The following is a 17,657-nucleotide window of genomic DNA, read 5'->3' as shown; positions in this document are numbered from 1 at the left end:
CTACTACTTTTAATTTTCTCTAAATTGAAAGTGTGAGTTTAGAGAAAGGGTGGAGCTTCAGAAAGCTTTGTATTACAGATCAGAAGGCTTAAATTATGGGGGTCAGCTATCTATATCTGATGCTGTGGAAAGTATTCACAACTCACTCTGCTCAAAGATTTGCAGAAGTATAAGCCAAAGTAGATTGATAAGAGCTCACACATCAGAGTTTGGTTATCTGGGTTCAAAGTCTGACGCTGCCAATGCTAGCTAGATATGTTAACATTCAGTAATTTACCAGAATTTTCCTCATCTTACAACAAACAGTTGTAATATAAAGTGAAAATGGGTCTGGTCTCCTTAGTGCAATGCCTGTCACGTGGTATGTACTTCATAAATGGCAGCTATATTGATTCTGAGTTTGACTTAATTTGTTATTTCTTACTTTAGTAAAAGAATGCTTTGCTATGTTTAATGCCTACCTTAATCAGTAAATATTTTTGTACTGTTATACAGATTTTGATCATATCCAAGAAACCATATGGCAAATAAATATGTCAATGACACAATGACCTTTATTGAGAAGGTTCAAACAGCATAACTGAAGTACTTTTCAGTTCAGCTTGTCGAAATACTTCAGTTTTCCAGCTGGATCTGGTATTATCTGTTAAAACAAAAAGCAAATTATTCATTTACAAAAGCCAAGGTCCATTATGAATAGCGTGGCATTAATTGCTTCCTTCTTGACTAATGATGTAACCACTGATTTTTGTATACCAAATCGATTGTGTACTGTTTAGGAAAAACTACATCTGCCTTATCTACTAATCTCAGCTATTCCAAAAAGCAAATATATTTCTCAATGAATTAACATCATCTGTACTCAGGCAACCCAAAATTTACCTATAAAATTTCTCTTGACTACCAAGCTTTCATGGCATATCTGAACCTAATCTAAGTAAACACACTGAAAGCACTGTCACAGACGTATTTTAAAATTTATTTGCTGATTTGATGATGTTATAATAATAACCTGAGAAGGGGGCAGTATGTTCACTAAGGATTTATCAAATGAATTTTCAGAGGTATTTTTAGTACTGGGGGTTGAGCCCTGGGTCCTTCAACTGTTAAACAAGAGCATTAGCACTGAGCTGTATCTAAAGCTCTGCTTGAGGCTTTTCATTTTTGAATTAGGACCTTGCTCTCTTTTCTCTCCTAGTTTTGAACTCATGTATAGCTTAGGCAGGCCATGAACTTTTGATCTTTCTTCCTCAGCCTCCTAGATAACTGGTATTATAGGTTTATATCACTAAGCCTGTCTCACAGTGCAATATTTTATAATCCCCAGCTGAAAAAGTGGAAATGACAACACAGATAAATAACAAAAATTTAGTGAATGAAAAAAACCAAAAAACAACCCCCCCCCAAAAAAAACAAAAAACAAAAACCTAAAATCCATAACAAAACAAAACAACAAACCCAGGTTGATGGGATAGTGAATGGAGCTGGTATAAAGTACTATGGGAATACGTCCCACATTACATCTGAGCTGAAATGAGTGAAAAGGAAGAGCCAGCCAGTCAAAGAGACCAATAAAGAAAGAGCGTCAAAGGAGCTGGCAAGATGGCTCAGCGAGTAAAAGCCCTTGCCACACAAGTCTGATGATCCCTGGAACCCACATAAAGGTAAAAGAAGAGCAGACTCTGTAAGTTGTCCTCTGTCCTCCAAACACACATGGAGACATGCATAATGTTTTTTAAAGAAAGAACAGCAAAGGCAAAGCCCAAAGGCAGGATCCATGTTCTGAAGAAGAAAAAGGGGACATCTGAAGGAGAAGAGTTAACTACCACCCCTGCCCGTCTTTGGCTAATGATATTTTTATTTTAAGATAATTTCTTCCTTCCATCCAATATTTTTCCCAACTACTGTTTAATTTTCAAAAGATAAAAATCTGAAGTTTTAGAAGTTGTTTAAGAAAGTTTCAAGCATAAGCCATTGTCCTGTTCAGGAACTTTTCCCCTGTGCCTAGCTATTCCAGGGTCTTCCCCACCTTCTCTTCAATCAGTTTCAATGTATCTTGTTTTATGTGGAGGTTCTTGATCTACTTGGACTTGAGCTTTGTACAAGGTGATGAGAATGGATTGATTTGCATTCTTCTACATGCTGACCTACAGTTGAACCAGCACCATTTGTTGAAAAAGCTTATGCCCTAAGATCAAGAATTGACAAATGGGACCTCATAAAATTGCAAAGCTTCTGTAAGGCAAAAGACACTGACAATAGGACAAAATGGCAACCAACAGATTGGGAAAAGATCTTTACCAATCCCAGATCTAATAGAGGCTAATATTCAATATATACAAAGAACTCAAGAAATTATACTCCAGACAATCAAATAACCCTATTAAAATTGGAATACAGAGCTAAACAAAGAATTCTCAACTGAGGAAACTCGAATGAGAGAAAAGCACCTAAAGAAATGTTCAACATCCTTAGTCATCAGGGAAATGCAAATCAAAACAACCCTGAGATTCCACCTCACATCAGTCAGAATGGCTAAGATCAAAAACTCAGGTGATAGCAGATGCTGGCGAGGATGTGGAGGAGGCACACTCCTCCATTGTTGGTGGGGTTGCAAGCTGGTACAACCACTCTGGACATCAGTCTGGCAGTTTCTCAGAAAACTGGACATAGTATTACATGAGGACCCAGTTATACCACTCCTGGGCATATACCCAGAAGATGCTCTAACACATAACAAGGACACATGCACCACTATGTTCATAGCAGCCTTATTTATAATAGCTAGAAGCTGGAAAGAACCCAGATGTCCTTCAACAGAAGAATGGGTACAGAAAATGTGGTACATTTACAAAATGGAGAACTACTCAGCTATTAAAAACAATGAATTCATGAAATTCTTAGGCAAATGGATGGAACTAGAAAGTATCATCCTGAGTGAGGTAACCCAATCACAAAAGAACACATATGGCATGCACTTATTGATAAATGGATATTAGCCCAAAATCTCACAATACCCAAGATACAACTCACAGACCACATGAAACTCAAGAAGGAAGACCAAAGTGTGGGTGCTTCAGTCCTACTTAGAAGGAGTAACAAAACACTCAAGGGAGCAAATATAGAGACAAAGTGGGGAGCAGAGACTGGAGGAGGGGTCATCTGGACACTGCCCTTCCTTGTGATCTATTGCATGTGCAGTCAACAGATGCAGACACTGTAGTGGATGCCAGGAAGTGCATGCTGACAGGATCCTGATATAGCTGTCTCCTTAGAGGTCTGCCAGAGTCTGACATATTCAGAGGCAGATGCTCACAGCTAACCATGGGGTTCCCAATGGAGGAGTTAGAGAGAAGACTGAAGGAGCTGAAAGGGTTGGTGGCCCCATGAGAAGAACAACAATACCAACCAACCAGAGCTCACAGGGTCTAAACCACCAGCCTGGGAGCACATAGGGAGGGACCCATGGCTCCAGCTATATATGTAAGGGAGGATGGCCTCTCGGGCATAGGTGGGAGAGGAGGTCCTTCTGAATAAGGGATGCCCCAGTGTGGGGGAATTCGAGGGTGTGGTGGGGAGGAGTGGGTGGATTGGTGGGGGCACACCCTCATAGAAGCAGCAGGAGAGGAGACAGGATAGGGAGTTCCTAGGGGTGGGGGGAAATGGGGAAAGGAGATAACATCTGAAGTATAAATAAGTAGAATATACAATAAAAAATACATTTAAAAACAAAACAAAAGTTAAAAAAAAAAGAAAAACAAACAGAAAAAAAGCAAAAGAAAGTTTTAAGCAATCTTCCAATTTTATTCTAGCGAAAGGCTGCTGAGGATTGCTTATAAACCATAACAGTATCCCTAAGTAAGGAAATGTATGAATGAATCTTTTTCTTTAGCTTCAGTATTTAATAAAACCAGATTTTCTCAGAAGTCTTTTATTATGCACAGAGAGGTTTTGCTTTCTTGGCTCACATTATGGGAGGAAATTCCATACACACCCTCTAAGTTTACTCTTCCATAACTCTACTTTGCTTTCTTGGTCTCTCCTTTTTTTAACAGTTTATTTCTCTGGATTGTCAGCTTTAAAATTTATAATATTATCTTAATTCTGACTCCCCTGATTTAAGCTACTCTCGCAATAGCCCAGAAAATGACTTCAGTATGATTTCTGCTTTGCAATAATTACTTCACTTTGGAAATTAGGACAGTCTGATTATAAAGAAAGATTACATTAAAGCTGGAATTCATTTTTAGCTCTGGCCATGCCTTTAAAACAAATATTAATATTAATATGACTTACGGTTTCACTACCAGGCTTCCAGCCAGCAGGGCAGACTAAAAGAAACAAAAAGAAGAAAAAAGAATTTTAAAAACTGTTTAATTTTCTTTAGTAATTCCCAAACCTCTTTCCATAGAAAGAAAAGACACATTAAACATATCCAGACTATTAAGCACTTGGCTTCTGTTAGCTTATCTGCTAACACTAAAGAATTTTATTTATAGAGTCTATTAGAAGGCAGATTATTTTAATTTTTATCAATTATACTTACAGTTATAATATAAAAATGAATATTTATAATAAAATTGGAAGATATGGGAATCTGGTGCACTAAAAAGTCTATGTGAGGGAAAAATTCCTCTAAATATATGACCAGTAAGATTATTTTGGCTTATATCCTGCTATATTCTGTGGTACTGCCAAGGTATCCTGTTTATCAACAGACTGATATTTTGTTTAAAAAATTAAATTAGCAATTTTTCTTACTATAAGAAATCTACTAAATTGAAAACCATAATCAGATTATGTTGGAAGCATTCAAATTGCATTTAGAATAAGAAACTAAATTACACTACCACCCACACCCAGATCCAGGTCTGAGTTGGTTCACTCCAACATCTACCCCATGTATGAACAGGGGCTGGTCCTGTAGCTCCAAAGTTGCAGGATGTCCATGACACAGGGCAACAACAGGATTTCTGAGAGGAGTCCCTGTGAGGATCCAGTGTTGATGGTGTAGCAGAAGCCAGAGGCCTCGAACCAGACCAATGACTCGGTGCAATGAACATTTGCAAGTAAAAATGTGTGGACAAAACAATGGGGTACACTGTGACATACTATAGCTTCGACAACCAGATTTTTATTTGTTTGCTTTGTGTTTTTTTGAGGGGGGAGTTGCAAGGGAGAGAGCAGATATGAAGGGACAGGGAGATAAGAGGGATTAGAGTAATAATATGAAATTCACAAAGAATCAATAAAAAGTTAAAAAACTGATTTCTTCATGTACTACAAAACAGAAATATAACCTACTCTCATATTAAAATTACATTTTTATAAAAATTTGTCTCAGTGCAACATATATTATACTTGATAAGATTAAAAAAATTAAATTGCCAATGGCCACAAAAATTAATTATAATGACTTTATGTCTTTAGCTGTTAAGCCAACTGTGTCTTGTAGACTGTTGATAAGTTCTACAAGGAATTTTAAGGGCTTGCCAGCAATGGGTAGCAAGTACTCACAGAAGTGCTGTTTTGAGTAACTGGTATCAGCAGGTTAAAAGGTGCTGGCTCCCAGAGTGTGTGCAAATTCAATCTGTGAGAAGCTCAGGCTTATCTCTAAGAATAAGTTAAAATATCAGGTATGCTCTTGCTAATAAGTGCAGTATTTTGTAGGATAATATTGTGTCTTTTAATAAAATATAAAGAGCTCATGAGAGAAACATTTCTGCATCAAGGATTAGTATGGATGGTGCATATTTATTTTGTTAACAAGGACTTCTATATTGTCTAGTTTTATAATCATATATAATTTGCATCAGTTGAAACAAAATTATTAAGCAGACAAATGAGAAATATATTTACAAAGATAGCACGATTGCTTACTGTTTAATTTTATTTTGATTCTGTATTTTTCTGAACTTTTTAAAAACAGCACTGATTTTTGGATTGGGTGGGTTGAATGTATTTTCCATTTTTCTTCTGAGATAGATTGTTCTTGCGTTAGTTCTCAAGGCTCTAGTTTGTGTTAAAAAAGAAATCCAAGAGTATTTTTAGAAGGCTGACTTACTTAAAGGAGTAAAAAGTACTCAGATAAAATTTCTCCTCTGAGAATTCTAGAGGTAGAATCTACAATAAATATTAATCAAGTTTATTTTTCATTTCACTAAAAAAAAAACCTGAGATTGAAAAAGATAGCTTGAACTGTTAAAGTACTGAAAATTTCAAGACTGCAACTCAATGTGATATTAAGATGTTAATGTGAGATTTAGAGGAGGGGGAATAAAGGAAAGGTTATGATTTAGAGTTTAATAAGATATTTTTGTGTCAAATAAAGAAAAAAAAATTATTCCCTGTCTGACGCACACACAAATAAAGATTAAAAAGCAAAAAGGATGGGTAGGAGGTCACAGACCTTATGAGGGATTGATCCTATCACTATTGGTTTGCTCCATGGATATGACGTCAAACTGCCTCCTAACAGTGTTTCATGTTTACACATTTAGACAGTGCTGCTTTCAGCCTGCATCTGAAAATTTACTTTGCAATAGGTGGCAGTTAATGCATAGATTCATAACTGGACAAAATGCTGAGAATAAGTGACTGTTAAGTACTTGTCCCTAAAGAAGACATCTGTACCTTGGAAGACAGAAACAGCATTCCCTCCAGAGAGTGAGGAGGATTATTAGGGAATTATATCTTCTGGGCACAACTCAACAGTTGTACTCATGATCATAGCAGGTGTTGTTACCTGCACAAGGCTGGGCCTATCAACATCCTATCTTGGATAAGGGACGAATGTATAGATCCCACCTCTCGTTGAAGCATTTAATGAGAAAGAAAGCACTATTTTCTTCAGTGGTATAGCTACTGAAAAGTTATCCATGGTCTAGTAAATAATCCCACTTTTAGTCACCTCATACAAGCAACCCTTAAGCTCAATGGGTCACCAATAGAAACACAAAAGTAGAAGAGATCTTGGTAGGAAGGAAGGAGAAGAATTTGGTAGAAGAAGCAGGTAGGAGAGGGTCATGAGGGGTAAAAAGAGCAAAATTCATTATAAATATGTACAATATTTTCAAATAAAATAAGGTACCTTCTCCATGCTTGTCAGTGTACTGGAAGGCTTGAACCAAACGCAGTGTCTCGTCCACTGATCTGCCCACAGGAAGGTCATTGAGAGTAATCTGCCTTAGGACTCCTTTGTCATCGATAATAAAGAGGCCTCTGTGAAGCACAGTGATGGTAAAGGTGATCCCATTTCTTCTCAGTTAATGTAGCATTCTGTTATATAGACTCAGCAGTATACCATGACCTACTCTATTGCCACATACACTCCTATTCCCCATCTACCGTAGACTTTTCAATTGTCACAGTTAAATGTTAGTTGGAAAATTTTCTTTTGGGGAACTGGAGAGAGAGCTCAGCAGTTAAGAGCATGCACTGCTCTTCCAGAAGACCCAAGTCTTTTCCAGCACCCATTTCAGGCAGCATAACTGCTGGTAACTCCACCTCTGAGCATCTGATGGCTCTCTATGAAGGCACTGCCACTCACATGTGCATATCCCTACACATAGACATGCCTAGATACATCTAATTTTAAAAAATTGTTTGGGGAGGAGGGGTTCCTTCCATGCTTCAGGATTTATAAGAAGGCAATGGAAGGGTTTAAGCCCTCTTTGTGTATCTACAGGCAGTTAATTGTTCCTTGGGGGAATGGAATACATTTTTTGAACCAAAAAATTCCATGTAAAATTACTGTAAAAATTCCATGGTTCTATTAACCACCCTACTTAAATTCACTAGGACATATACATACACACACACACACACACACACACACACACACACAAAGACACAAAAGTAGGACTAATTAGGAGAGGGTCAGTAGGAGTGGGACAAGAGTATATAATAATGGGGAATTTAATATGATCAAGACATTCATTATATACATGTATGAAAATATTATATTGAATTATAATAATTGATGTATATTTAGGAAACATAAAAAAAAAAACCGCAAATCTATCTGGTGGCCCATGTCTTTAATCCCAGCTCCAGGGAAACAAAGGCAAATAGATGTTTTTGAGTTAGAAGTCAGCAAGTTCCAGGCTAGCCAAGGCTACACTGTAAGACACTGCCTCAGAAACCAATAAACAGTCCTTCTCTCTGAAGGGGAAAAAGTAACTTTGAATCTGATTTTAAATAATATCAACATTTGGGGAGCAGAGGCAGGACAATTAGGTATTCAAGGTCGTCATCTTTAACTATGTAGTTTAGCTTCAAGGCCAGCCTGGGCTGAGACACCTTATCTCAAAAAAAAAAAAAAAAAAAAAAAAAAAAAAAAAAAAAAAAAAAAAAAAAAAAAAAAAAAAAAAAAAGAAAAGCTATTAATAAAAATAAAATGGCAAATTCATTATTAGGCAATATTACTTGGTCAATGTTTAACAACTTCTTAAGATTGAAATTGCCCATTTTAATCAAAGAATTCTATTTTGTACACATTCGCTCATGTAATCTAGTGAAAGCTGCTGGATAACGCCGGGAGTGGTTGGGAGACAGAGATAGGCAGATCCTTGAGTTTGAGGCCTGACAGGGACATACTGTTTTAAAACAAAGAAACAAAAAAGCTGCTGGGTCTCTCCAAAGGTATTAGTTTGTGGAGTACTAAGTATGCATTAGAAAAACATTACTGGAGCCAGTTGGGAAAAAAGGTAAAAGTGCTAAGGAGTTAGGAGACCCAGATACAGTCTGGTCTTCACTATTAACTGATCTATAACTGTGACTAAATTTATAGAAACTCACACATCTGTTTCTTTTATCTATAAATAGAGAGGTTGTCAAAGGCCTCTAGCTCTAACAGTATACAACACTGGTTTAGTTTAAATAGGGCATTGACAATTTAAAGGCAATCTACAACATTCCTGCAAGTAGAACAAAATAATATACATGATCAAAATATCTATCTTCTAACTCCTAAGCACACCTGCTTCTAGGAGGTCTACAAATGTACTTGAATTTTTCAAAATGTTAACTACTGGAGGGTACCTAAGAGTATGTCCTGAATCCTCAAGGTATACACCGTAGTCCTTTGAGATCTGATGGTTCAAGTCTGAAAGAAGCGGAATCTTGATTGGCCCCAGTCCTCCTTGTCTTCGAGGGGTATTAATCCTGTAATAGACAGAACACATCACCTCTCAGTGATAAGTAAATGGCATATATTAAAAGTCAACTCTTCCTACACAAAAAATACAACTATATAATACCCTCCCCCCTTAAAACATAAACAGGCTACTGTACTTTCTATTTTTGTGCTTTTCCCCTCACTGAGTAAAATGAAATACCATATTTTACTGATCTCTACTGACAGACATAAAACCGATTGCATTTTTCTTTTATGAATACTGCTGGAAGTATCCTATATTCTTATTTTTGCATACATCTTTGTTAACTTCTAGAAGAATTGATGGATTAAAGGGTGTGTAAATAAGGTATAACAAACTAACCTTCATCCCAGAGATCTATTCACCTCTGCTTTCCCAGTACTGGGTTGGAAAACATGGACCATCATGCCCAGACAGATTGTGGGTTTTTTCTTTTTTTGTTTTTAGACATACATAAATTCTACATAATACTGGATTTCATTATAATAAAAGCATAAGTCTTAAGTCTTAGAATGGATCACGGGACCATGGAAGACAGCTAGGTGCAATGAGGAGACCTTGCACTGTTGCTCTGCAAGGCCAAAAAATAAACTCCATTTGAAGCAGTGAGGGAACTTAGTCATTATCTTGGATCCATTAGTCCTCAGATTTAAGTATCTGTAACCTGAAATGACAACACTTATGGTCTGTTACCCCATGGAAGGATGCTAACATAGCAGCAAAAACTAAGCACAACTGGAAATACTGCTCTGGCAGTTTGCAGCCCCAGTTCTGGCATTTAAGTAGAAACCTTGGATAGTACTAGTATAGAACCTATCTAGTTGATTATATAGCTCCAGATTCTCCAAGAAGAGCACACCTAAATTATTTGGGATGGTATTATTTCTTAATTGACATTCGTTTTAATCCCAGAAGGAATTATAATCATTACAAAAATGGTAAAACAAATGAGCATGTAGATTTAATATTCATGTAACAGTAATCAGGACATATTTGTTACTTATAATTGTAGGTCCCCAACCAACTGGACTTTGTTAAATATACTTAAAATTTTTAATGTGCTTATCAAAAACACCTGTGTTTTACATTTATAAGTTTAATGAACTGAACACTGCATTTTAAAATCAAAAGAATTCTCAATGATCTTCACTATGTGAAAAATTTTCAGCACAAAACTGCTAACATTATTGAAAACTCATATACCATCATACACGTTTCGGATTTTGAGACATGTTGCCAAGCTGTTCTCCAGAACTGCTGAAACATGAGTGTCATTCCTTTACATCTCAAGCAATGCTGAGTTTTTTCAGTTTTGGCCAGCTAGACATGGAGAAATGGCATGACTTCTCATTTTAACTTGCACTTTCTTTGCAGCTTGTTAAAGGAAATATCTTTTCATGACAATATATTTTTACTAGAACTAATTTTTTGGTTTTGTGTTTTGAGACAGGATCTCAGTTTGTAGCCTAAACTAGTCTTGATCTCAGAGATCCATCTGTTTGAGCCATACTAGTCTAAAATTATTCTTTTTAATTACTGTTTTGAAAACTATAAAAGCTAATGAATTTGAGCTAACACACTGATGACTACATAATAGAAAATAGAATGTTTTACTTTTTCTTCACATTAAGGATACCCAATATATAATTACTATAATATTACCATGTTAGGAGCTATCTAAAACACGGTTAAGAAGCAAATCTATTCATTTTATCCCAATTTTAAGGCAAAACACTGACCAGGCCAAGTGAGTAAACTGAGAATCAACAGAGCATGCTACGACTTCAGTATTTATAGATTTGAATTCTTCAATTCGATCCCCAAAAGCGATGATTTCAGTTGGACACACAAAGGTGCTAAAATGTTAGAAAAAGAAAACAAGTCAGTATTCTCAAAATAAGCATACACCCGAACAAACTTTCAAACGAGTTTTTGATTACAGACACTCTGAGCATACAAAAACAAACCTTAACAACTGATAGATGAGTTTTCTCCATGTGAAATTCTAAGACTAATTAAATATTCAAAAGAAAGCTGAGTTCTCTATTTCACTTCAACAGAGATTCTTCTTGTAATTCTACTGATCAGTGAGTGGCCAATGTTTCCTTCTTCCTTGCAGCACCCCCCATTTCATGAGCTTTTAATATTCAGTAGTTGAGTGTTTTATAGGTTTCAAGGGATCTAAATAATGTCTATATCATCTTGCTACTTGTTTTTCTTATTCCTATGGGCTAGCCTCTATATGTATTTTACAGACAAGGCAATATTCTTTAGTTGTACCTCCTGATTCACTGTCCTCTTCCATGTTGTGTTCCAGTCTAACATAAAATACTGCCCAGAATAATAAAAAATTTCATCAGAATGGCAGGTTGAGAGGATATTACTCTGGGCAGTAGTTTTTGAAGGTTTATTATTATTTTATGTTTGAGCTTTTTGTGTGCATGCATGTCTGTGTAACATGTATGTGCTTAGTGCCTGTGGAAGCCAGAGAGAGTATGAAGTCACCTGAAAGTGGAGTGCCATCTCTCCAGCCCTCCTGGTTAGGATTTTTTTCAAACCACAGTTAAACTAATTTAGTGAGCTGCAACTAGTATTAAAATATAAACCTTGATAATACATCATATACAGGGTAGAGTTACTTATTAGACAGTTGTGTGCATATGTGCATGTGTGTGCATATGTGTGTACACATTTGTGTTCAGTAGTGTTATTCAATCTTAACTTGAAGTTAGGTATACATCTCAAATTTTTCATAAATGGGCCACTTGGGAAAGCCAAATTGGAAAGTTATGTGGGAAAAGTGGTTATTTACCACTTTATATGGAAGGTTTTCAGTATTTTAACATCAAGCATGGCTGTACTTGTGCACATAGACTGAATGTTACCCTGTGTATGTATCAATGTGAACTGGGTGACATGAAATATGTGATTCTTAATTTATGGGTTATAGGTTGTGAAAACACAATTTTAAAGGACAAGTTCTTACTTGAGTCCAATAATGGATTTAAAAATAACTCAGTTGCTGGGCGGTGGTGGCGCATGCCTTTAATCCCAGCACTTGGGAGGCAGAGGCAGGAGGATTTCTGAGTTTGAGGCCAGCCTGGTCTACAGAGTGAGTTCCAGGACAGCCAGAGCTACACAGAGAAACCCTGTCTCGAAAAACAAAACAAAACAAAACAAAAAACAAAAAAACAAAAAAAAAAAACAAAAAAAACAAAACCAAAAAACAAAACAAAAAACAAAACCAAAAAACAAAAGAACAAAAACCTCAGTTGTTCAAGCACAGCCCTGTAATGCAAAAACAAATAGTACTGTCTTTGGTAGCCTGGACTATGTTACATACTTCAGTATTTTCGAGAGGGATAATGATCAGATTCTGTCCTCTTTCTTACTATATCAAAATTTCTACTTCTGGGTTCCATTAGAATTTAATTTATTCTTTTAGTTAATGGAGCCATAGTGTAAGCTGGTTCAAAAGATAACTTGTTTTGGCTTTAATGTCCTAATTTTTATTAGAATTCTTTCCACTTGGCTTAGTAAAAGAGGGTTGGCAAACTTTGTTCTACTGGCCAAAGCCTGTCCTTATTTGGTAAAATTTCTCTGCTGCAAAGCAACAATCATGCATGTATATTTTATCTATAGCTCCAAGCACAGAATGGAGAAGATGGACAGCTGCACAAAGATAACAAGCTTAAAATTACTTACTGTTCTTTGTCCTACAGGGAAAATGTTAACTCTTGGCTTACAGTGTACAGAATGAGTTTAATTTTCACCTACATAGTTCTAGATTCATCTTACTGGATACAGTGTCAAAAGTAGAGGGATCTTTAGTTACTTTATATAACCCCCTAAAAATTCAAATAGAAAAGAATATAAAAGGCTGACATAACATTCTTTTGAAGGGGGGAGTTTCTTTTTACTCTTGTCAAGAATTTCATTCTTGTCAGAATTATGTTTTTCAAAATAAAGTCCTTAATGTGAATAAAACTCTAAAGTAATACATTGTGAGTTGATTTTATGGTCAGTCGTCCAAATAATGCTCTCAGAACTGAACCCCACAATCAAAAAGTATTACATATATTAAATATTTATTAATATTAAAATGTTCAAATCTCAGGAAAACATAGCAAATAAAAATAGCAAAGCCTTTGCAGTAAATACAATTATGTATTAACTCTTAAATTAACTACTTGCTAAAATATTACCAGTTTTTCTTCTTGTCTTTGCGACTCAAATATGTAGCAGATAATATCTTCCTTCTCTCAGCTTGCCTTATTAAGAACCATCAGCTGAAAAAACTCGTTTGTTGCTCTTGAATAACAAATGACAAAGACTGTCACTTTATTAGTGGCTACTTGTGTGTATTACTTACAAATCCAGTGGGTAGAAGAAGAAAACCAGGTATTTCCCACGATAGTCAGTCAGTTTGAGCTCCTTGAATTCTCCGTTTATCACAGCTGTTCCTTCCCAATAAGGTGCCGGCTTGGAGACTAAGAAAGAAAAACAACGGTCTATAACACTGAGAAAGTTGTTGGAATGGTCAAGGACAGCTTGAGAAAAACACTAAAAATTGGGGCTTTTAAATCTTTGAACTTCATTGGCAGTCTGGAAGCTTACAGACTTCTGAGAACTTAGAACAATACCTTATTGTTAGAGAATAAATAAGATACAAAGAATTACAAAGGAAACCAATTACCCTGAAATGTAAGTATAAACATTTTAAAAGTTAGTGATAGAGTAATAGCATGTATTTGTTCTCAACACCTTCAAGGTGCAAGATGTGGGGGTGCTCTTCTAAGTCAATAGCTATCATACAGTACGAAAGTCTCTGTGATGCCATGGGCAAGTACTTCTAGAGTGTTAGTTGCTGCCCGTATCTGTAATAGGAGGAAATAGTGAGAATACTTTTGATATAGAATTTTTTTTTCTGGTTACTGTAATTAACACACATTAAATTGAATACAATGAGAAAAATGTCTCTGCCCACACCCACAAATTCTTACACCTTATCCGTGCACTATCTATTGGATATTTTACTACAGCTCCTCTAAGTCATTCCAGATCATGGGATAGTTTCACTAGAGAGCTTTGAAAAAGGAGACTTTCCCCCTACCACAAGACAGCAGCACTATTGAATTTGCATCAGGTCACTTGAAACTTGTTTGTGGTTAGCTTTTTCATTCATGGCATGTGATAGCAACATCCCATTATCTTTAGAGGTTCATAACTGGGAAGTAGCCAGGCGTGCTGGAACACATTTGTAATCTCAGCACTCTGCAAGCTCAAGTAGGAGGACCATAGACTTTGAAGCCTTTTTGTCAGATCTGTCCAGTCCCCATGTCCAAAAAACAGAGCCCAAAATGTCGAGTTTAACTATTGTTTCGCTCAATACTAGCATAGAATGTGTTACAATAACCAAAATTCAAACACACACAGAATGTCAAATAATCCCTAGGAAAAGTGGGTTAGGGGAAAGCAAATAAGATATGGTCTGTATCTGTGTGCCCTGATCAGTTTTTTTTGTTTGTTTGTTTTGTTTTTTTTTTTTTTTTTTTTTTTGGCAATCTTAATATCCAGATGCAGCAGGCCTCAATTTTCTCACTATCTTCTTAGTCTGACGTGTCTTTTCAGAGTGGCCACTAGCTTCAAACACTGGACAGAAAGACAAATAATGAAAAGCCCAATTGGCAGTACGAAAGATTTACCACCAACCCAACTGTGCCTCTTACACCTCTTCCCCAGTTTCACTCCAAAATACTCCATAAGAAAGTCTTCGGTTTTTTGTTTTTGTCTTTTTTTTTTTTTTTAAAGAAACATCAGTATCTATTAACTCTACAAAGTTTGGGGAGATGACTTTCAATAAAAATCTTTATAAGCTTTGAGAAAAAAAAAAAGTTTGACCTCCTGACCATTTTGTTTAACCACTTTTCTGTTTAACCAAACTTTCTGTGAATCATTATTCAACTTATCAATGTACTTTCTTCCCTGGAAAAAAGGAGACGGGATGGCTGCAGGCACTTTCAGATATTTAAGGAAGTCCTTTGGTTTGCACAACATCCTCCACGACTGTAAGCCAGGGACTAGGAACACCCCCATCTGCGGCTTTTGGGGTAACCACTACCTCTCCCAAAATCTGATCAGAGGAAACCATTTCTTTCTTCACACCCGGAACCGACCTCCATCCTCACACCTACAAAAGCTTCGGGGTGGACTGAGAACTCCCAGGCAGCCTTGGGGGGGGGGGTGCGGCCCAACTCCAGCCCCACCCTTTTTGTAGCATCCACAATTAGGGTCTAACAGTCCCCAAGTTCTGCCTCATCCACCCAACCTCCGCAGGGCACCACCTACTCTTGGCTTTGCTTAGATGCAGGGAGTGATCTGCGACCGAAACCCGGGACACCTCTCCGGGGTACACTTGTCCACCAGCATAGAAGTGGCACTCATTTTCGCGGGTCCGGAACCGATCATCACTCTCCAAGCCTTGCAGAGCTTCAGTCGGCAACAGGAACAGCAGCAGTGGCGGCAGGAGCAACACCAGCTTTCGGGGCCAGCGACGGGACGGCTTGGTCCCGTCCAGCAGCTTGGACCGCGCCTCCATGACTGAGCGAGCGCGAAAACACGTCCCTCAGTTAAAGCACGGAGTCGCCCGCCGCCTTCAGCCGGCTAAAACCGCGCGCTAGAGACCGCGCGAACAAGGGCGCGGCCTCGCGAGACTTGCTCCGCCCCACTCCGCCCCTCTTGCCCCCGCCACGTGGGCGCAGGCTCCGCCCCTCCCCCCAATGAGCTTCTGCGCTTGCGTCATAAGGAGGGCCAAGTTGGAGTGTTTTCCCAACTTATCAAAAGCAGTTTTCCCGGGGTGGTTGGTGGCTGATCTCCACAGCACTGGCTTTCCGTGTCTTTGAAGGTGTACTTCCAAGTCCACCTCTATAACAGAGCTTCCCTACCCCCTCACACCACCCCCTCACAAGTTCAAAATAACCTATGTGTCTGTGAAGGACTTGCAATACAGACTTTTCGTTGTTATTTTGAGACAGGGTTTCTCTGTGTAGCTCTGGCTGCCCTGAAACTCACTCTGTTGACCAGGATGGCCTCAGAGATCCACCTGTCTGCCTCCCTGAGTGCTGGGGATTAAAGACATGTGCCACCACAATTTATACTTCTAATTAAGGTCACTTTTAAACATTTTCGTTTTGTTTTTGTTTTCGACACATCATACTTGTATGCACTTACAGGGTACCGTCTGATGAATAATAACACGGAATGTAGTCACCACCTCATTCATCTTTTTATGGGGAAACATCCAAAACAGTTATTTTGAAATATAATGATTGACTATACTTGCCCTGTTGATTACTCGAGGTTTAGGAGGCTGGGGAGTTCCAGGCCATGGGCACTACAAATTTGCTGAACAGACATGTATGTGTGCCCCCACCCCACCCCGAACCCCCGGAATCATTTGCCTGTACAGTGCCACGTCTCATCTTTCCAGCTCTTTTCAGTCCCAGAAAAACTTGAGAGCTAAACATTTATTTTCCTCTAGCAGGCAGAAAGAAGTTCAGGTGAATTAATTTTGATTCAAAGATTTGCTTTTCCAGTCAAGACCTGAAAAGTTCTTAGAGACCCATCCTAGCACAGTGCAGCTGTGTAATTACCCTTTACCCATCCAGCTCTCTTCCTCTGCTGCTTTGGCTCCCCTACCCATGATACACTACAACAGTCCCGCAGCCACTGAGTGATTGCCCCAGCGCCTCGGGGCTCAGTCCCACTTTAGCTTGTCAAAGACTGAATTGTGACGTCACCTGTCAGCTCCCTGGGCCCTAGTGCTGCCTTCATGAGCTCCTAACCATGACTTTGGTTTAGACCCTGCCCATCCTCTTTTTAAAATGACTATTTAAAATGGACTTTTGGTCTCTATGTGTCTGTGCCCTGCTTCTGTGCCTGCTGCTCATAAAGGCCAAGGGAAGACATCAAAAGATCCCCTGGAATTGAAGTTCCAGACAATTTGTGAGTTGCCGTAAGGGTGCCGGAAATCAAATTCTTGTCCTTTGGAAGAGCGGCCAGTGCTCTTAACTTCCAAGTTATCTTTCCTGCTCCCTAATCCCACCCTCAACATAAAACTTTTGACTATCGGTCATTATTAAGTCGGCTCTCCCTTCCTCTACACGTTTGACCCATTAATCCTTTCACAGTATACTTTCCCAAAGCACAATTGACAAATATTTTATGACTCTATTAGTTCAATATTCTTTTCCTTACAGCGTGATCTATTACTAAACCCTGTGACTTCCTCTCTAGAAATAGCCATTTTCAGTTTGGTGAAATCTCAGAGATAAAAGGATCTAATCTGAAAAGTGGTATCCCCTGACTAGCCTTTCTCTTCCAGTAGGAATTATAGGGCAAGCGGGCAGTTTGATGACTTAAGTGTGCCCCAGGTATGTCTGTTTTAACATCAAATGTGGCGCCATAGGTGAGGACATGTCCTCATGTCCTTAAAGCACA

The 17,657-nt window shown here is 38.0% G+C and overlaps 1 protein-coding gene across 2 annotated transcripts; it reads right to left on the bottom strand.

The window, feature by feature from the left end:
- Window positions 1-536: 536 nt before the first annotated feature.
- Window positions 537-15,888, bottom strand: Prdx4 (peroxiredoxin 4). Of its 2 annotated transcripts, XM_034485273.2 has the most exons (7): window positions 15,507-15,888; window positions 13,531-13,648; window positions 10,898-11,014; window positions 9,043-9,165; window positions 7,091-7,221; window positions 4,297-4,331; window positions 537-643 (listed from the first exon to the last, which is right to left on the bottom strand). In XM_034485273.2, exons 1-7 carry the CDS (start codon window positions 15,754-15,756, stop codon window positions 593-595), a joined length of 825 nt encoding a protein of 274 aa, XP_034341164.1. In that variant the 5' UTR covers window positions 15,757-15,888; the 3' UTR covers window positions 537-592. The 2 variants fall into 2 exon arrangements, with proteins under 2 accessions (XP_034341164.1, XP_034341165.1); XM_034485274.2 differs by lacking the exon at window positions 4,297-4,331 and having other exon boundaries at window positions 15,507-15,864.
- Between the last annotated feature and the right edge of the window lie 1,769 nt (window positions 15,889-17,657).

Source organism: Arvicanthis niloticus, chromosome X (genome assembly GCF_011762505.2).
Source record: "Arvicanthis niloticus isolate mArvNil1 chromosome X, mArvNil1.pat.X, whole genome shotgun sequence".
NCBI lineage: Eukaryota > Metazoa > Chordata > Mammalia > Rodentia > Muridae > Arvicanthis > Arvicanthis niloticus.
This window is presented reverse-complemented; position numbering and strand designations above follow the sequence as displayed.

What these genes read in the sequence shown, in the direction of transcription:
- Prdx4 (XM_034485274.2), bottom strand. Translation starts at nt 15,756, where the DNA reads ATGGAGGCGCGGTCCAAGCTGCTGGACGGGACCAAGCCGTCCCGTCGC. An exon ending in GCATCTAAGCAAAGCCAAGA is followed by an intron (nt 13,649 to 15,506) that starts GTAGGTGGTGCC and finishes TTTCTTTCTTAG; the next exon opens with TCTCCAAGCCGGCACCTTAT. An exon ending in TTCTTCTACCCACTGGATTT is followed by an intron (nt 11,015 to 13,530) that starts GTAAGTAATACA and finishes CTAACATTTTAG; the next exon opens with CACCTTTGTGTGTCCAACTG.